The 20,986-nt window shown below is 41.2% G+C and overlaps 2 protein-coding genes across 2 annotated transcripts; one reads left to right on the forward strand and one right to left on the reverse strand.

Moving 5' to 3' along the window:
• Window positions 1–257: 257 nt before the first annotated feature.
• slc35a1 (solute carrier family 35 member A1) lies at window positions 258–5,726 on the forward strand. Its single transcript, XM_079526996.1, has 8 exons — window positions 258–425; window positions 743–920; window positions 2,062–2,221; window positions 3,070–3,222; window positions 3,662–3,728; window positions 3,874–4,050; window positions 4,144–4,278; window positions 4,657–5,726. The coding sequence occupies exons 1-8, from the start codon at window positions 416–418 to the stop codon at window positions 4,788–4,790; spliced, it is 1,014 nt and encodes a 337-aa protein (XP_079383122.1). The 5' UTR covers window positions 258–415; the 3' UTR covers window positions 4,791–5,726.
• Window positions 5,727–5,841: 115 nt separating this feature from the next.
• LOC306941487 (putative arginine--tRNA ligase, mitochondrial) lies at window positions 5,842–20,822 on the reverse strand. The gene is made up of 20 exons (XM_079526995.1): window positions 20,667–20,822; window positions 20,391–20,464; window positions 20,175–20,277; window positions 18,223–18,306; window positions 18,003–18,100; window positions 17,863–17,918; window positions 17,345–17,428; window positions 16,417–16,493; window positions 16,106–16,264; window positions 15,545–15,651; window positions 15,055–15,150; window positions 13,904–13,964; window positions 13,527–13,603; window positions 13,306–13,430; window positions 9,102–9,169; window positions 8,514–8,623; window positions 8,334–8,429; window positions 7,892–7,966; window positions 6,787–6,850; window positions 5,842–6,294 (listed from the first exon to the last, which is right to left on the reverse strand). Exons 1-20 carry the CDS (start codon window positions 20,700–20,702, stop codon window positions 6,208–6,210), a joined length of 1,737 nt encoding a protein of 578 aa, XP_079383121.1. The 5' UTR covers window positions 20,703–20,822; the 3' UTR covers window positions 5,842–6,207.
• Between the last annotated feature and the right edge of the window lie 164 nt (window positions 20,823–20,986).

Consider the following 20,986-nt stretch of genomic DNA (forward strand, 5'->3'; position numbering starts at 1 on the left):
GAAACAAACCCATCTAACCCCGCGTCACGACTCACCAGGCGTATAACGATGGAAAGCCTGGTGTCTATTTACATGTCAGTGCTCAGATCCGACCTAGAGCCCACCTAGTGCATCCGGTCATTTCCATGCACACCATGCACGCTCAAAGACCGTTCCCATATCCGCTCTAGACCGGATCTAGAACCTGAAGGCAAATCAATTCCAGTCTGAGCCCACCCGAAGTCGTAGATGTCGCTCTCGCTCTATGCATTGTGGGAGCCAGCGGTCGGACCAACAACACAGAGCGAAGCAGTACAGCTACAGATGAGGATGTGACCAGGATATAATATAATTCACATTCCACACACAATCATCCAAGAATATGTAGCGGGACGACCTTATCATTCGCCACTCAGACGCACAACAAAAAACAACAATGGCTAACGGTGAGTTTTATCTATCACCGTGGAGATGGTTTAGCATTTAGTTATTGCCTAACAGCCAGAGCGAAAATGGTAGCTATCTAGGGGAAACATGAATAGACGTCTGCCTTTTGCCAGCCACACGAGTCATTTGGTTGTGTTGTTTGCTATGCTGTGTTGTTGGTATTTAATTCTCTGCCTCGGAGTGTATAGGCTAAAACCAACCAGTGGTCCATTTGATTACATACTTACATTTGTACAATCTCAATTACAAACTGATAAATTGTAGCTCTGGTAGCCTATCATTTACTTTTACATTCATATTTCTCTTTTCCTTTCAGAACCTGTAAGTGTTGTGTTCAAATTATACTGCTTGTCAGTAATGACAGTAGTGGCAGCAACTTACACAGTGGCACTGCGATACACAAGGACGATCTCATCAGAGCTGTACTTCTCCACTACTGCAGTGTGCATCACTGAAGTCATTAAGTTAATACTGAGTCTTGGGATGTTGGCAAAGTGAGTATGACACAAATGGAAGCAATCTGTGTATAGCACTGTATATATGAAATTGATTGATTGAAGAATTTATTAACAGTTTTGGAGAATTACAGTACATTTCAAGCACAACTCAATACAAGACTGTTAACTGTGGACGACACCATAAAGCATTACGCTTGTTTACAATAGGGTCCACCATGTTCAATTCATCATAACATTTAGAGACGTACAAATATACACTACTATATAGCCAAAAACAGGAAATCATCATAGAGGAGGTAAAAAGGGGGAAAAACATGAGGGGGAAAAGGGGTGGGTGGGGGAAACAGTTGCTCCCAAGTTCTAAAAATAAATCAATGTCTTATGGCTAGATGAGGAAAATACAGGAAATATGCACACATTTTTCCCTTACATATACTGACCTCTTCATACTATGGCGTCACACGAAAGTAGCAAAAATATTAGATCTACAAGCTCACAATGCATCGTAACATGTTATGCAAGTATAAGCATGTAGATCGGCAATTTATTCAATTTAAAACAAATAAAGAAGTGTATGTGTTTAAGTGTCTGTGGGTTTTATATAAATATTGAAACAATGAAAAGTTATTAACAAGAGCTTGTAACTAAAATAACTACATTGAATAACTACATAATTCATTGATTGTGATTTATATTAATAGTGTCAAGTGTATCATTGAAAAGGAAGGTTTGCCAAAATATATGCACCTCAAGCAGAATAAATTCAGAAGTATGATAATTGCATTATAGAGATATGATATGACCCCCCCCCCCCCATAAACAAGGCCACAGTGAACATGATCCAGTGATATATGGCATTCTATTGTATTTAATAGGGTATTATTCAACAACTGTCATTGTTGCCATGTGAGATACTGTATTTCTATTTCTGCACAACAAACAAAAAAAGTATTTTTGGCCTGTGTTTTCAACATCTATGTTCGAACTTAACAGACAGTTGAACTGAGATTAACCTGGTTTAGGATACTTTTGTTTAGAGAAATCCAGTCCTGCCAAGTGCCAATATACAGTAAAAGGGCTTACATAATAGGTGTTCAGTTGGTATACAAAAGTATACAGTATATCACCATGGCATTCCTTTGTTTGAACACATTTGTCCCCATTTGTCTTGCTACAGGGAAACAGGTAGTCCTAGCAGGCTGAAGAACTCCCTCGTGGAACATGTAATTAGAAGTCCCAGAGAGTTGCTGAAACTGAGCATTCCTTCCGTAGTGTATGCAGTTCAGAATAACATGGCCTTTCTGGCCCTGAGCAACCTAGATGCAGCTGTGTATCAGGTAATGTGGCTAATCCCCATGTGTCTTTCAGAGTTTCAGAGGAGTCACGTTGACATACTGTAATTAGTGATTTAAAAAATGTTCACCTAGTTTCTATTATGAATTGTTGATAACATAAATTCTTAACCTCTTAAGCTCTATTATACTTAAAAAATGAAAATAGCCGATTTACAAGCTTACAACATGTCGCAGTGCTGTGCAATGCGTTGGCGAACTTGTAGATCTGCTATTTTCGCAAATGTATTTATTTTGCCTTTAAATGTCTTTTAAACCGCCATTTGTATATATTTTAAAATGCATTTCTGATCCCCTAAGGTAGCAGCGTTGTGCATCTATTTCTAAACCTATGCATGTTCAGGGCTTGACACTAACGGTTGCCCGGGGCAAGTAAAAAAAATGGTTGGGCAGGTGAAGGTTGCTACCGGGTTGCCCGATCGGGCAAGTGTGCATTTTGAGTGGGGATACAACCGTCTTAGTTCGCTAGAAACACAACACGAGATATATCTGTCTTGAACGTGGTCATTGCGCTCCGCCTCCGCATATTTTGGGGGCAAGTGGCCATGAGCTGAGGGCAAGTAGAACATGACCTGGGCAAGTGCCTCTGAGACCTTAGTGCCAACCCCTGCATGTTACTTGTTTTAATTGCCTTATTGATTTAATTGAGTATAGACCATTGTGGTCCCTTATTTCACTCCTTATTGGTTGTATAAACGTTGTTGACTTAAGGAGGGCAAATATACCAACTTCCCTCACCCTAAAAGTGTTTGGATGGCACCTTGTCTGACTGGTTTCCCTGTGGTTTCCTGTGTGTGTGTGTGTGTGTGTGTGTGTGTGTGTGTACTGTGTAGGTGACGTACCAGTTGAAGATCCCGTGCACAGCCTTGTGTACAGTCCTCATGCTGGGCCGCTCACTCAGCCGACTGCAGTGGTTCTCTGTCTTCATGCTCTGCGGGGGTGTGACCCTTGTCCAGTGGAAACATGCAGAAGTCACTGGGGTCCAGGTAGTGTTTAAAAAGTTAGTCTTGTGGGGCGCACTGGTTACAGATGAGTGGATGTGTTTTTAGGGCTGGGTGATATGGATAAAATTATATTGTGGCAATTTAGGTTTTCTTATTTCCAATTTATATTTTCCAAATGTAGCCGATCTATGAGCTATTTTCAAAAAACACTTTTGCCACATCATATTTGATTTGAGATAATTTTCATCATATTAGAATATATCCAAAATCCCAGTCGATATCTAGTCTCATATCACAGTCAATATTACAGTATATTGCCCTGTCGTCCACACGATTGACCCACAATTACATGTCTTCCCTTATTTGTCTGTAGGATCCTGTCCCACTAAATAATTGTCTTCCTGTAAAACTGATTGGATGTGTGATTTGCTCATAGTAATACCTTTGTTGTCCCTGTCTGTGCATCTGTTTTCTTTTTCAGATTGAGCAAAACCCCTTTGTCGGGTTCGTAGCCATTGCTGTTGCTGTCATGTGCTCTGGATTCGCAGGTAGTGTTCTTACAGCTTCATGTGCTCATAAAGTACCTTAACCCAACTTAGTAGACATTTAGAAAATGTAAGCCTGTAATGACATGCCCAACATAGGGAGGCCAGGGTTAATGTGGTTATGTCTTGTGTGTTGGCTCTGGTGAAGGTGTGTACTTTGAGAAGGTACTGAAGAGCTCAGACACGTCCCTGTGGGTGAGGAACATCCAGATGTACCTGTCTGGCATCGTGGTCACCCTCGCTGGTGTTTACATGACGGAGGGCGAAAATGTCATCGTGAAAGGCTTCTTCTTTGGTTACACACCATGGGTGTGCTTCGTAGTATGTAAGTCAAATGAAGCCAGTAACTGTTCACATTTCTCCCCTTCATTGTAGTATTTATCTCACATGCTGCAATTGATTGTTCTCTGCCATCCAGTCCTGGCCAGCGTGGGGGGTCTCTATACATCGGTGGTAGTCAAGTACACGGACAACATCATGAAGGGCTTCTCTGCCGCGGCTGCCATCGTTCTCTCGACCGTGGCTTCGGTCCTGTTGTTTGGCCTACAGATAAGTGAGTCAGGCTTTCACACTTTGTAATTAAATGTTGTCATGCATTCCTAGGTTCAGGTGCAGAACCGAAGCAAAGGTTCTACCTCACCCCGTTGGGGTTTACTTTGCAATGATGAGCATCTCCTACATTATCCTGCTTATTACACGTTTACCGACTTACTAATTTGGCCCCAGTAAAATTTGTTTGCTACTTTGCTTACAAGCTTCCCCAGTGATGTAAGAGGCAGAATAGTGGTCTCTTATTCAGACATAACAGACCATCGTTCTTTCAACGGTGCCTCGATTGACTAATCACAATCAAGTATTCAACTACAAGATGTCATGCATTAATACAATTATGGCTTTGGATAATGTATTAAATAGTTGTCTCATTTCACAGCGATCACATTTGCTTCTGGAGCCTCGCTGGTGTGTGTGTCCATCTATCTGTATGGCCTTCCAAAGCAGGACACATCAAAGTTGTCCAGGTTGGACGCAGAAAAGGAATCCAAACAGAAACTCATCACGGTTTGAATCCACGAGCTGTGCAAGAACAGCTTTTTTTTATTGGAGGACAAGCTCCCTGTTACAAGGCCTTAAGAGGCCATGCAGTGAAGCATTGCTGAGCCACTCTCCAACTTTTACTTTCAAACAAATTTCCATTGGGATTGACTCTGAATTCAGTACTTTACAGAGGACAGCCTGTGTTTGCATGTAGGTTTATCCACCCCTGTACCTTCACGACTAATCACCTAAATCCCCCCACGTGGGAGTGACGAGAGTTTTATGTCAGTTATTTAATTCTGTCTCTTTTTTAATTGTTTTAATTTTCAAGATTATATATTTTTTGGCAATTGATGCTAGAAAGCTGTCCCTTTCAATTAGTTGTTCATATTTCGAAAAGACTACACAGTCACTGAAATCAATCATTATCTGGATGCTGGAGTATAGAGACTGATACGCAGATGTCAATGGCTGCCAAGTATGTCATACTGTGGATAACGGAACTCTCACTTGCACTGCTCAACATGGAAGGCCTCAGTCTTTTTTTGTTGAGGCATGTTACTATGGCTGGGCAATATATCGATATTATATTGATATCATGATATGAGACTAGATATAATCTGGGATTTGGGATATTGTTATATAGCAAAAGTGTCGTCTTTCCTTATTTTATAGTTTATACTTTCAAAGTTTGACATTTCAAAAAGATCTAAAATAGCCTGATATTGTCACAATGACAAATCACAATATCGATATTTATTCAAAATAATTGTGATATTTGATTTATCCATATCACCCAGCCCTAAAAGGTCAGTCTTTTTTTCTAATTTGCTGATCACAAGTTTTTAAGCCAGCACCTGGCTCATAGTGAATCACTTCAATCTTTTGTGATTATGTTTTATCATGTTTTTACCATGTCCATTTGTGTAATTTCACTGTTTTCATTAAACAATGATGGATATAGTGCAGTATAAGTGCAGTGTGTCAGTTCTACTCAGTAATTAGATTATAATATACTGTAATTTAAGCACAGGCCTTTTCTAGACTTTCACCAACAACTTCTTCATTGTCATGCCTATGGGCACCATAAGGCTGCAACTAGAATGCTGGTATTTTAAATCTTATGCAGCCAGGTTGTTTTTCCAGGAGCATTCTGTAATGTTAAAATTACATGAAACCATCAAGACTACATTTTAACAAACCTGATACATGCCTTTCAAATAGGATTTAATTTAATTTGTCATCTTGCCAACCCCGCTGATATCTCACCTGACATTTCACCTAATAGCACTGATTCGAAGTGCTATCTAAATACATTTCTACGATAATTGCTGGTATCCGTAGAAGAGACTGGTCAGAGATGGATGTTTCACTATAAAACAGTTTTTTTTATTTACACAACTGTATAGCATTAGCAGCAGTGAAAATGCATTTAATAGACAGAGATTTACATCTTGTAAACAGGTGTGATGCCCAGAATTCTCATCCCGTTGGCCAAAACGGAGCGGGTCCTGCTGAATAGTCGCAGCCTTGCCTGACAAGCAACAAAATGGGTGTCAAAATATGACAGAAATATTTACGTTTATAACAGCTCTTGTTAGCAAGCCATAAAAGTAATAAGAAGCCCACATGTTTTTCCCAGCTAGTGATCAATAATTAAAAGCTTTGAAATATGATATGAACCCATGAGTAAAGTATGACTAATTGGAGAAGTGTAATATTACTACAATCCGTTCATTAACTATGAGGTTTACATGCTTAACCAAATGTACCCTATATACTTTGCTAACCGGTGATTAGGCCCCCTACTTCTTTTTACCCATACACCAAATATCTTCACCAAAAATATCAGAACTTCTTGTAGATCTACTTAGGCAGAACGTTTAAGTGATTAAACATGAAAATGTCTGAAATATAATTCATCATGTCTCTGTTTGGTGCATTTAAAATTCTTCAAAGATCAGTTGGCACATAATAATTGATTGCTTAAAGTGTAGTCAGGGCCCAGGGCTTCCGAAGTTCCTACCTGTGCAACATTGTGAGGGCTTCCTTTCACTGGCAACTCCCTGAGTGCTGAGGCAACCAGGTGGCTGAAACACAGTGACACTTATTTAAAATAAGTATTTGCTTTGACATACTTATGGCAAGAGCAGTTATACACCTGGCAATGTTTGGAGAAACACTGACAGGAGAACATATTTCTCAGCAGTGTTTAATCACATCGATTGCAGTGTTGGGCAGAAACCTTGTATCTCCATTATTAAATATATTATTGTTTCATAAATGCATTTTATAGTAATTAGACACATTTAAGATACAAGTAAACATTTATACTTTGTCGTATGACAGTGTCAGATCTACAATGAGTTGAGGTTGTAAATATTTTTTTTAAAGATTTCACCCATCATTATAGGTGAAAAATGTAGTCTCACATTATGGGCATTCCCATGGTGTCCCAGTGTGTCTGTGGGTGCTATAAATCTTGAACCACATGAAACAATTAAGTTTGTGACTAAATAATACCTAAATCGGATCCATTGGAACACAGGTTATTTTTAATTTAAAACATTTTATCCACTCAACCCTGTAGCGTTTCAGCTACAGGGTCCCATAGTTATGACATGACGTCGTTATATAGCGACCAAAGTTAAATCATAATTATGTCCACACAGTTTAAAAGTACATGGATACCAATACGTCTAGGAGATTGTAGAAAAACCCAAAGGTTGGTTTGGGTTTCTGTCTTTTTATTTTCTACAGTCTCCTAGACGTATTGGTATCCATGTACTTTTAAACTGTGTGGACATAATTATGTTATGAGGTAAATATTGAATGTGCTGACATTGATGCTCTGACATTTATTGTATAAATATATATACTGGCACTGATTGTATTCAATGAAATGATGATTTAACTTTGGTTGCTATACATACGCCATGTTGCACTGTCATAACTATGGGACCCTGACGAAGGCTTGTAGCTGAAACGCGTTGGTCCATTTTTAATGATCTTTGCCATGCCATAAAATAAAGGCTTTTTCACTTGACTGGACCTTGGACCCCTTTTTTATCTTTTTATTATTCATTCATATTTGCTGGACAAACCCATAGATCTAACATCGTGCTCCTTACCACAGCTTCAACAGGAAGTTGACAAGATGTTTGGGTTGCAAATCCTGGGCGGAGTGGTATAACACCTCATCATAGCTACAACAAAGAGCAGGTCTTTTGGTTGATACAATGCAAAGAAGTAGAGAAGGATCATATGACAATATTTGTAACGTCGCCTTTTAACTCAAATGGATATCCTTTACTTTTCTCAGCTACTCATTGACAATATGAGAAGACATTGAGGCTATATTAACTACATGAAGCCTAGCGTCCCTATTCTGGGGTGAAAGTAAATACGCTCTACAAGCTCTCAACGCCTCACAACATGACACATGAGCTTGTAGATCAGCTATTTTAAGTGAAGAGAATTGATGTAGAGGCGGAGTGGACCAATTATCTTGGGGGACCCGTGTTAAATACATATATAGGGTTTGAGTGGTTAAAGAGTGCTTAAATAACTTACCGAAGGAGGTGCTGTAGAATGCATATACTACTGGGCTCAAGGAGAAGAGAAGGATCCAATTCAAGCTCCTGACCATTACCTTGCATCTCTATCAGACTGTAAACATGAACATTCAACATATGAGTTATGGGGGTTCTTGAAAAGAAAAGGTTTGAGAACCAACTGTTGACGATGACCTACCTGCAGAGGCGGGCATGCGTGTACTGCAGGAACACCCCTGTGTCTCCCTTCGCCTGCAGCATCCTGTCCCATTCAAACTTATAATCCGACTCCAGGGGACCTTTGAAATCCTGGAAAGAATGAAGTAAACGAGTGTGTAACTACAATGGGCCGTTGTTTTTCCTAGGGTGGCAGGGGACACCTTCTACGCTGTGATTGGCTATGACAGGGGGAAGGGAGTGCTTGTTTTGGTTCAGGTGATGACCTATTCTGTCCACCACGGCTTGCTTATTTGGACTGTGTGGTGCCGTCGGCTGCTGAACACGCAGGATGTGTGTGAATCAAAATGGGTGTTGAGTGAACCAATTTAAGCACTCGCACCGGCAGGGCGAGTGTTCGGGGCGATCGTTTTGCACTGGCGTGGCGGGTGGACCGTCGTTGTGGGGTGAGGGTTCTGCTGGGGCGAGCGGTCTGCTCAGAAAATGGGGGCGAGTGTGTTTTGGGGCGAGCCTTCCGGTTACCTTCGAAGCGTGTTCTTGTCATTATTTTTACTATAAATTCTGGCCCTCAAGGCATAAAAAAATACCTCTTTCTGTTGAGTTCACTCACTTGAATGATGAGTGCACTGATTCCCACTTTCTCAGCTGTGTCCTCAGGGTTCTCCATGTCTTTTGTTGCTGTTGGTATGATTTGGAAAGAGGCAATTACACAACTAGCTTCCACTAATATTTTGCTTAAGAGCAACTTCTAAAAATCCATGCACATCCCACGCTCCCATAGCTACCTAGTACCTAGGCTTCATCTCTGACATCACCCCTACATGCCTAGCCTGGTTTTCCAGCTGCGTTCCGTGATTTGTTTTGTTGCTGATCGATCAGCCAGCGCCACTCTGTCCATTCTTTTGAAGTGTTGAAAACAATTGCGCCAGTACGAGACTCGAGAGTAAAACCTACACTAATTTGATTCAGTAGTCCAATCAGAAGTACAAAACAAACTGATGATGGCTGTGTGGGTGAGTTTAGTGAATTAGTCCGGGAGCTAGTAGGCCCAGCCCTCATAATGTTTTCTGATACCTTTTTTTCACTATTATTTCCTGTTATATATATATCAGGAAATACAAATAAAAAATCGCACCCGTGTGAACTGAGTGGTGCAGTGACGTCACACACTAACCATAGCAACCATGCTCGTTTTTTTGGTACGAACAAACAAACACGGGTACAAAGCCAGTTGTTGGAGTGGTTTGCACCACTCAAAAAACCTCAAATAGTATATATACCTTGGGCCATCTCAAAATGAAGGGAACACCCCCAACTCGGGGCCGTTTGGTTTCAGGGGCCCGAAAACCCCTTTTTTTGTATATGTCTCTGGCGAAATTGTATAAAAGGCAAATATTAATTCACTAAAATTACATAAATACACATGGAAGTGTGAAATCTGGCATGGAGTATCTTGACATATGGTTATGTAGCACAATAGGATTTTGGGGCTTGCTACCATTGTATTGTTATATGACCTACATCATCCGCAGAAACACAAAAAAATATACTGTCCGCTTAACAAATAACAACAAAGATGATTATTTTCCAGCACATTATGGTGAATATCACTGCCTCAATTGTATATAGAACACTTCCCATATCCTTAAGCTTCAATTTAAGACCAAGATGACCTTTATATCTTGAAAATTGCTTTTTCTGTAACCAAAAGTCTGCACTATACCTCAAAATCGGTGAAAATTGTATATTCAGTCAGTATCAGCTATATGCCTACATTTGGAATTAAATTAATGAATGACTGGGTTTCAACAGACTCTACATTATGGAATATTTCTTGCTGTTTCGTACTTGAATAAGTTATGTTAAAAAGTTGTGTCCCAGCTACCATTTTTAATAAAAATGGTATGCAAATTAGTGCCGCCATTATCGAAAAATCTATATCACTATATCTCAGCCAATATTGCACTTAAATGAACAAATAAGGTGTCTAGACCTATGTTTAGAGGGTCATGGATCTCAGTGAAACTATTCTTAAAGTGACCACATATCTTTACAAATATGGCATCTAGACATCTGTCTAGATACCATATTTAAAGCGAGCATTATAGCAGTGGTTTTCAACCCTTTTCATATCCCTTTCCATTATTTGTTGGGCATTTGAGCCACGGACCACCGGTTGATGAAATTTTGCCTCTCAGACCCAAAACTTAAATCTTTTGTCGTCGTCGGAATGGATTTTGTCCACAATTCCATGCTGTATTGATGTTGTAGGAGAGATAACAGTCGTTAACAATTATTCTACTGTGTAGGCCTACTGTTGGTTACATATTTGCCTGCGAGTGTGTACAGGGCAGAATACTGTAATGGATTGTGTGACTGTATTTAGTTCTGCATAGTGCAGGCCATTCTATAATGTGTATACAGTGCCGTATACTATTGTTCATTACTCAAATTGTGTAGATTTCTTGTAAATTAAGTAATGCAGATGTTTAACAATAATTTAACTCTTGGTCCATTTGGTTTCATTTTACACTCTCAAGAGTTAAAGATCTAATAAGGGTCCATTTGGTTACCAACTCTCCATCATTGGGACAGCTTGGGACCACCTGGAACCCCCTCAAGGACCACTGGTGGTTCCCGGAACACTGGTTGAAAACCACTGCTTTATAGCATATATCGTAACATCATACAAAAAACATCCTCAGTATGAACAATAGTAGGCTAAACAGCAGTATACACATTATAGAATGGCCTGCACTATGCACTACAAAATACACACAGTCACACAATCCATTACAGTATTCCACCCTATAGACAGGCAAGCAGCAGTGTGTAAACAGTGACCACCCTGATCAGTCATCGTGTTCATAGAACTCGCTTCTTTGTCTTCTTGTCCATGCTCTCCAGTGACAAGGAGATCAACCAGTCAGGTTGGTAGGACAACACTGAATTCAACCCCCTTTTGGTTTTCAACCATCCCTGCCCTTCATCATAGGAGTTTGGTTTTTCCACAATAGCTTCATCAGCTCACTTGTATAAGTTAACATTAATGTTTAAGAATAGTTTCACTGAGATCCTTGACCACCAAAACATAGGTCTAGACACCTTATTTGTTCATTTAAGTGCAATATTGTGATAAGTTCGATATAGTGAAAATCCTTTTTGACTCCTATGCGGAGCTATGTGTGTATGTATGCATGTATAAAGTGGCCAGTACACACACACGCAGTACAGTACAGCATTTCTTCTCAGATCTACAAGCTCACAACGTGTTGCCGTGCACACCACATGACAAAGTGGCACTCAACTACAGCACAGTACAGTACAACAAATTTCAGTACAGTACAGTACTACAAAGTACCGTACAGTACTACGAAGTACAGTACAGTACTATGAAGTACAGTACAGTGTAGTATAGTAAAGTACAGTACTATGAAGTACAGTACAGTGTAGTATAGTACAGTACTATGAAGTACAGTGTAGTATAGTACAGTATGAGGTACAGTACTACGAAGTACAGTACAACAAAGTGCAGTACAACAAAGTACAGTACAGTACTACGAAATACAGTACAGTGTCAGGCTGTCAGCAAAGTACGGAACAAATAGTCAGACAACCAATAGTAAGACAACCAATCGTCAGACACCCCAACAGCACCACTCACTTCAGATGGGTCTGATTTTTATTGCGGCACTCATTTCCATAAAAATGGCAGATGGGATACTTTGCCAACTTTTTAACATATAGCTCATTCAAGTAGGAAATATTCCATGATGGAGTCAGTTCAATCATTTCATTCATTTATTCCAAATGTATAGCTGATACTGACTGACCGATTTTGAGGTATAGTGCAGACTTTTGGCTACAGAAAGAGCAATTTTCATCAAGCAAAAGGTCATCTTGGTCTTAAATTGAAGCTTAAGGATATGGGAAGTGTTCTATATACAAGTGAGGCAGTGATATTCACCATAATGTGCTGGAAAATAATCATCTTTGTTGTTATTTGTTAAGCGGACAGTATCTTTTTTTGTGTTTCTGGGGATGATGTAGGTCAGATAACAATACAATGGTAGCAAGCCCCAAAATCATATTCTGCTATGTGTATTTATGTAATTTTAGTGAATTAATATTTGCCTTTATACAATTTCGCCAGAGACATATAAAAAAAAGAGGTTTTTGGGCCCTTGAAACCAAACGGCCCCGAGTTGGGGGTGTTCCCTTCATTTTGAGATGGCCCAAGGTATATGCTAACAGGAAATAATAGTGGAAAAAAAAGGTAGCAGAAAACATTATGAGGGCTGGGCCTAGCTCCCGGACTAAATGATACGTACGTTGCAGGGCAACAGCAGTAGCTACGCAGTGTGCATTGATACAACGTCAAACTGGTGTTTTTTTTCCCAACCCGCACCACAGACCAATCAGAATCCACAGGTCGATTTCTACCTTGGAGATAGGACCCTTTCCAGACTGACTAGCGGAGTGACAAAACAAATCACGGAACGCAGACTACTACATGCCTGCCAAGTGCCAACAGTATATATTAAGGATAATATGTATTATAACGTGAAAAGGTGATACAGTATTTAGGGCTGGAAAAGGCTGATAAAGCATTGTTGGCTTTCACTACATATTTGGCAACTTGAACTGCTAGTAAGTGCTTAACCACTTAAACTCTATATACTTTGCTGACCGGTTCCCCCAGAGGTCTATACCTGGTACCCTACTTCAGTGAAGCAAGTTCATCTATCATGACATGCTCAGAATTAAATAGGGATGCTATCATTCATGTGGTAAATGTTTTGGTAGCTTGTTACTTATTGACTGGCTCATGTTGTGCAGCATCCTGGCACGAGCCTCATCCAGTATGTCCTCCAGAAAAATCACTTCACCACGCCTGGTCTTCATGCCCTGTACCAGGCCAAAGGACACATGCCGGCACCTGCAGCGGACAGAGGAACACTAAGGCATGAGGCCAGCTCTACAAATGCCTTCTACAACAGTTTTTTTTACAAATATATATAGAATTTGAAGCTACCTTTGAGCCCAAGAATGTCCCATTGCCAGGAGGATCTGGAACAACTGCCCGAAGTGATTCTGCTGACTTTTGTCCGTCTTGGTAGGGGGGGGGTGGGGGGGGGGGGGAGGGTCAATGATAAATGATACACCCACAGCACAAGCCATTAGACAGTTAAGTTGAATCACTATAGTTTAAAACAAAACTAAAATAATTAGATAAAAGTGTAAGGTTTGAGATTATTTGCCGTGATTTACACCGGGAAGTGACCCGACATTTGACATTGACTTGAAAAATGAGTGTGTGTGTGTGTGTGTGTGTGTGTGTGTGTGTGTGTGTGTGTGTGTCGAGCCAATATGTCAAATGTGACTATATATATATATATATAGTATCCTTACCACATAAATCATCTCATGGAAAGTATGCTTTTCTTTTCGGTCTATGGCTGCGGCAATATCTCTGAAACACACAAATCTGGTGTTATCATCACCACCTACTCAACAGCTCTTGTTCCCATGCACTGTTCAACTGACAACTTAGAATTGTTGTAATATTCCAGGACACATTTTCTGGTCAATGGCAGTTACAGTTTCCCTTTTATTGCACAACGACGGGTCAAGTGCACGTGCATGTGTGACGTCCGCTGACGGGTCGCGCACGTGTGCATGTCAGACCACACGAGCCGGCCGGGACAAATAACAGAACTCTGTGGCAACGACGGGGCACTGTGTGTGTGTGTGTGTGTGTGTGTGTGTGTGTGTGTGTGTACAGTATGTGCATGCGTGTGTGTGTGACAGAGAGAGAGACGCCTGTAAGTCCGAGCGAGGAATACACAGACCCCCCATGGTATGCTTTGCTGACCACTTGGGGGTCCGCGGACCACCTGCCTAATGATAATAATTTTGTGCCCATCTCAACTTCCCAAGCTCATCCCAAATCCCTCCCCATGACTGAGTACAACTCAAAATACCTACATCAATTAAATCGCATTACCGACAGTACATAATTTGGTGTTCATATATTCGTACGGGTAAGGACTAGTAGCTCTAATAACCTATTTCCTACACTTCCATCAAGACTATGATGGTTCTATATAGAACTCGACAGATGCCAGATTATTGGGCATAAAGTCCCCGGAACATCCAGACCCCCAGGAACGCGGCCAGGTTCCGGCAAGCCGAAACGGTTGAGAAATGACAGAGTTACCGTGTGGGGGTCCCTCTACTTAGTCTACTGTACTGTAACACCTGAAATCATCATATATACAGTTAATATGTATGTGTGTGTTAGGCTGCACAACAGCGAGACTTGGTTTTGAAAACCAACCAAATGCTATTTTCGTGCTCAGACACAGCCAGCCAGCCAGGCAGGCAGCCAGGCTCACACAACGCTACTTAATGAAGTGGTTGTACCACTTAAAAATCCAGACGCATCAGGTGCTTAATTGTTGATACCGCATACCAACCCCAATAATGGCTGATATATTGGCCAGACCAATATATCAGCTTGTCTTCATTTCTTTTCTTTTTACTTTATTACTAGTACTGACCTGGTGATGTAGAGAGACGTACCATCACTGCGGAGTACTGTAGAATACGTGGACATGTCTCCGGTGGGAGAAAGGTCCACAACTCCAGTTCCCTTTCTGTCAACAGAACAGACATTGAGAGATAACTGTGATAGAGACATGGATTGAGTCATTCCAATCAAATTTATATCCATGGTATGGAAATTGTAATTTACATAATAATTCAAGCATTCTTTTTTAATCTCATGTCAAGATTTATAGAAGAAAATTATGAATAGCCTCGAGGCAGATTTCACCAACTCTGACTCTGTTAAGACTTTCATTTCACAATGTGAAGTTGTGACATCTAAACTAGAGTTCCTACAGTTAACTTTAAAATTCACACTGTAAATTTCAGATTTAAGCCTTTTTTCCTTTTCTTTCGTTCTCAGAAACCATGCACAGCTGTCATTGGTACACGTCATTCTGTGTAGTGTGTACTGATCATAACTGATTGTGTAATAATACACACTCTGTGGTTTTCAGCAGCCCCAGGTTTTGTAGTCGCTGTACCACCTCCTGGGTTTGTCCCTCGTGAAAGGACTCTCCAGAGTAAATGTCGAAGCGGACTCCTAAGCGCTGAGAAACAGAGACGACACAAAGTTAAACCTTCGAGCACTTTACTACGTCTGTAAACTGTCATGTTATTTGTACAATACTTCTTAGTTTGATCTGCAAGCTGAGAAAACAGACTGAAAAACAATGCTGTATGAGTGAATACGTGTGAGCGCGGGTCCGCAACTGGTTCTGGCCCACATCAAGTGACCTTTTGACCAATGCGGCCCTCACCCCAAAATGGGTTCGACAGGCCTGCTCTATTAGTGACTTGAGTTACTGTACTTGGACCACTTTTTTCCGTATACACCAAATCTCATTTCCAAAAATAACAGATAATAAAAAATAGCCAATCTACTAGCTCACAATGTGTCATGTGAGTTTGTAGATCAGTTGTTTTTTGTTTGTTTTAAAATGTTGCCTGTAATGGCATGCCAGGTTGAAGTATTTAAGTGTTTAATCACTGTGGTAGTTTTACCTTATAAACCTGTTCATACTCCTTCACAGAGATTTCCCTGAACTGTTGCCACAGTGACATAGCTTTGTCTTCGTGATGCTCCAGCTGTCTAAAGAATTCTCTGGCAGCGTGCCATAAGCCCTCATTGATTTCTGCCTCCCTGTTGACTTGCACATAGACCTGCAAAACAAAAATCACATTGTATCAGCAGCAGACAGTAGACCACAAACCCGTCTGTCAAACTGGTTTTTGATATACGATAGCTCAGAATACAGGGCAGACACACAATGGTAAAATGTCTAAAACCACTTCATGAAAATATGCAAACTCACATCAAATAAATGCTGCAGAGGATTCTCTTTCAGCTTCTCCTGGCTTCCATACTTCTCAAAGCCGGCTCCCAGTATTCCTGCAATCCAATGTATTATTTCCTGGCTGACAACATTAAAGGTCTTACAACATGAAATTCAACTTTCCCATTTTTTGTGTGTTTTTTGGGCTCCCCTACGTCTCTTCTAAAGCCACAAATACCCAATTTTGAACAATCAGGCTTCCTCATCATATTTGTGGTTTTATGTATAGTGGTCTAACAGGCCAACTGATTTGGTGCTACTTGTGATGTGATATAACCTGACTCCGCCAGATGGGGCAGCAGAGAGTACACTGGGTTCCCCCCTCCTGCTCCCATCTGGGAACTGTCAGGCAGACTTGATGCCCGGCCACAAAACGGCCTGGCCAATCAGCAGCAGCTAGAGTTGGGATCAAGACATACACAGTGGTGCCTTGAGGGGGGAACCCAGTGTACTCTCTGCTGCCCCATCTGGCGGAGTCAGGTTAGATGTGATAGGCATCTCCCTACTTTGTATAATCCCTCCCCCTCTTCAGTTCCAAATTAGCATTTCGTCTTTGGAAACTGTGGGAGGGGAGTGGGGCGTTAATATAATGAGTCAAAGATGTGGGAGGAGAGTAGCTGGGATGAGGGTGTGGCAGAGAAAATAATTTGCATACACAGCACCCTCACCACATCAGGACAATGTGGTACTGCAGCTAAAACTGCTTTAGAAGCCAGACAGAAATTACATGGACTGGTTATATCAGAGTGGTGATTTAGGCTCAAACCATTAGAAATACATTTGAGGGACATAAACAATATATTAAATATTAAAAAAAAGTTTTAAAATGTATGTTGTAGTTCCTTTAAAACATTTATAAGGTTGTGGGTGAATTTGCTAATATTTAACATCCTTTTTATTCACTCACCAAACTGCATGCCCCAATCTCCAAGGTAGTTCACCCGAATAACCTCATTTCCCAGACACTGCTTAAGGTTAGCGATGAAATTACCTGGAAAAATGTAAATTTAAAATGATGACCATTCAGAGAAATCAGGGACAAATCATTTAAATCATATTTTAGTAAAGTCTCATAAGTCCATGGAAAACTGTTAAAATGTCTGTGCACTTCCAAGTCTTAAATGGATTGAAAGAAAAAAACATCCCAATCCTACAGATCCTAGTTATGTACCTTTATATAGTAAAACAATATGTACATACAACTTTTCTGTGAATAGAGGGACATTATGCAGCATTCAAACATTTGAGAATCAAACACAGGACAAATAATAAAAAGCATGGGAGGGGAATAAATAAACAAACAAACTAAATAAATAAGTATTTTTCTGCTTCAATTTATTTAGAGACTTTATCCTTGCGTTTCAAGTGCATAATTTAATCTGCCCTGCCCTCTGCTGATGAATATATGAACTACATGAGACTCACCGATGATTGTGGACCGCAGGTGTCCAGCATGAAACCTTTTCGCAATATTTGGAGAACTGCAACATAAAACCATATAAATATTTATATGTGTGTGAGAGACCTGGTCTTTTGAAACTCTACTAATGCATTATCAGACATACCTGTATTCAACCAATGTCCGTCCTTTCTCCAGTCTGTTCAAAAGCTCACTATCTAACCCAAATCTTTCATCATCCTTTCCAAGGGTCTCCAACATTTTCTAGAACAGAGATCACCATGAAAACATTATAATGCTTCTGTGAAGTTGGTTATAATACTTAATTCACACTAGTGCATTTTCCTCTCCATAGTGAAAAATATATAATTAAATACAAATTATACCTGCACGAGGATCTTCCTATGAACTCTGAAGTTGATCACTCCACGTCCAGCAGATATGTCCTCTACTACACTGTCCGGCTTCAACTAATGAGACACAGTGAGGACAATGAATCACTAGACCTAGACTTTTGATATTGTAGAATCTATACAAGCCAAAGAATACCCACCAACAATGCATGTTTGTGGAGGAATTCATCTTGGAGGCATGTGTCTGTGTGACTCATGTGGGAAATATTACATATTTTACGAAATAAATGGTTTTGCCAGAACTTTCAAATGGATAGTGTAACAACGACCTTGCGAAAGACCCGGCCGCAACTTGCTCCTCCAAGTGAGGTACCTCTCTTGGCGTGGCTTGTTGCTTGCCTTGTCTATTGAGTTGGAGGCTGGGGTTCGACTCCAGCTCAGGGTGCTAAATGTTACATTGGTGTCAGAAGTGGGATGAGGACCCCTGGAGTGTGCGGACTCGAGGGACTCGAGGAGTGAAGCGAGAAGCGCGGGGGCACGCTTCAGAAAGGAGGGGGTAGTGCAACGACCCTGCGAAAGACCCGGCCGTAACTTCCTCCTCCAAGTGAGCTAGCTCTCTTGGTGCGGCTTGTTGCTTGCCTTGTCTAGTGAGATGAGGACCCCTGGAGTGTGCCCTTGCGCGAGGGACGTGAGGGCCAGGGTGCTAAACGTTACAATTTGATAATAGATGACATGGGCTGGCCCCCAAATCGCAGCAATTAATAACTTGACTTGTGAAGAGTTTATCGTGCCTTTTTGGATTTAAAACTAGCAGAATGAAACAGTGGTTCTCAAAGTGGGGTCCTGGGGACCCGAATTGGTTGGTCACCAACCTTTGTTAATATAGCATAAAAATCTCTGTAACCATGTGAACCCTATCTCACACTTTGCCAAGCACAAATCTACTCTTATGGCACGACATCAAACTTATCAATTTGGGGGTCCTTGGCATGAAAACGTTTGAGAACCAGCTAGTGCTCTATAGACAGGCACGTGCAGAGGGGGGATTTTGGGGCTTGAGCCCCTGCCCTTTTGCCTCAAAGTACTCCTTTCTCCCCAACAAAAATGGCAGGCTGTAAAAAAAATTATAATAAGATTATTATTATATTTATAATGTTTACATTGCAATGAGAACATATTGCTTATATTACTGTCCAATGACATGGGCCAAGTTATTGTGGAACATCTTGCTCCATTACAGGCTCAGCTCCAGGATGAAATGACAGAGAGCAGTTGAAAATGGCGAGGGGGGCACATCTCATTTTTATATAGTAAAACAATATGTACATAAAACTAAAACTCTTAACTGAGAGGGAAGATTTAGCAAATGAGGGTGCCATGGGTACCACCATGACCACCCCCAAAAAAATCGGTGCACACTGCGCACGCACAAATGTGCCCTTTTCTTGGGTTTGGGCCCCTGCTCTCTCAATGCTCTCTGCACGGCCCCGTCTATAGATGTGATACTACGGTGCAAAAATAAGTGTAGCATTGCGCGGAAGCGGGGATTGAACCCGGGGCTCCCACTCGCCAGACCAACGTGCAACCTACCGTGCCAATAGGGCTAAGCCCGATTGGCAGGGCCGTTGCGGGCTGGGTCTTGGCTGGGGGCTACAATCACCCCCCTAGTCTTTGAAGCTGCTTCTCACTTCACACCGCGGACCGCCGCACATGATGTCCCTCATGCGAGGATAGGATATCACACTCCACGTCCTTCCGACTACGCCAGATTGTAGCATTACGCGGAAGCAGGGATTGAACCCGGGGCTCAGCCCTATTGGCACGGTAGGTTGCGCGTTGGTCTGGCGAGTGGGAGTCCCGGGTTCAATCCAGGCCTCTGTGTAATACTACATAAGCATATTTTAAAAGCTCTACAAACGTTCACTCTATGAGACACTGTCTTAATGTGAGAAACTTATTTTTGTTTGCTCAGTGATGACTCGCACCTCATTAAGTAAGGCTTCTGCCTGTGACTGGAGGTCTCCTTTGGATGGTACAATCCCATCCTTAAACAGTGTGTTGATTGGCAGTCTGAAGTCAGCATTCTGTCTGAAAAGCACAAGATCAGGGACATGAGATCAGTATAATTATGAATGGATTGGATCTCTCTCACTCAGTCACACACACACACACACACACACACACACAAACACAAACTTAACTGTTTCTTTGAAGCTGGAACTGCTGAGAGAGCTGATATAAAAGCATCTTCGGGTTGCTGCAAAATCCTGGACAGCTAGGAAGAAAATACCCAGAATCTTTAAATAACGACATGTGAACACGTTTACCTCTAAGCGAAGCGACATCACAATGTTGTTTTTTGTGTGCCTTCTAATCACCCCATGGTCCAGTGTGCTCCAGAGGAGACAGACACGCATTTTAACCTTGCAAAAACTCACATGCATTAGCCCCCTCAAACAGTCTTTTCATGTTCTTACCTTCACTGCAATGCTTCTCCTAAAGAAACAAGCCATGTTGTATTACTTAAACAGGACATTAAACAATGGGAACTAACGTTTGTATGTAGTTATCTCGCTCATAGGCGCATCATAGACCAAACGTCAACAATGTGGACAAAACACTTCCTCAACCGCCCCTTTCTTTCGGAGCATCCAATCGAAACACTCCATTCACAACGTCACCGCCCTGAAGGGGTCTGTTTGATTTACTCCTCTTCCACACGGACTGTATGAGTCGAGTTCATCATGAATTGTTTTAATCTGTAATTTTATTGTTTAATGGATCCTAGCTCTGTCCA

Source organism: Electrona antarctica, assembly GCF_951216825.1.
Source record: "Electrona antarctica genome assembly, chromosome: 17".
In the NCBI taxonomy this organism is placed as follows: Eukaryota; Metazoa; Chordata; class Actinopteri; order Myctophiformes; family Myctophidae; genus Electrona; species Electrona antarctica.

Bases quoted from the DNA above. Each gene is read 5' to 3' on its own strand.
- LOC306941487 (XM_079526995.1), bottom strand. From the start codon at position 20,702: ATGGCTTGTTTCTTTAGGAGAAGCATTGCAGTGAAG. The intron at 15,151-15,544 runs GTGTGTATTATT...TTCTGTTGACAG, and splicing joins GGGCTGCTGAAAACCACAGA to AAAGGGAACTGGAGTTGTGG. The intron at 13,604-13,903 runs GTAAGGATACTA...CCCCCTACCAAG, and splicing joins TCCATGAGATGATTTATGTG to ACGGACAAAAGTCAGCAGAA.
- slc35a1 (XM_079526996.1), top strand. The intron at 2,222-3,069 runs GTAATGTGGCTA...TGTACTGTGTAG, and splicing joins TAGATGCAGCTGTGTATCAG to GTGACGTACCAGTTGAAGAT. The intron at 4,279-4,656 runs GTGAGTCAGGCT...CTCATTTCACAG, and splicing joins GTTGTTTGGCCTACAGATAA to CGATCACATTTGCTTCTGGA.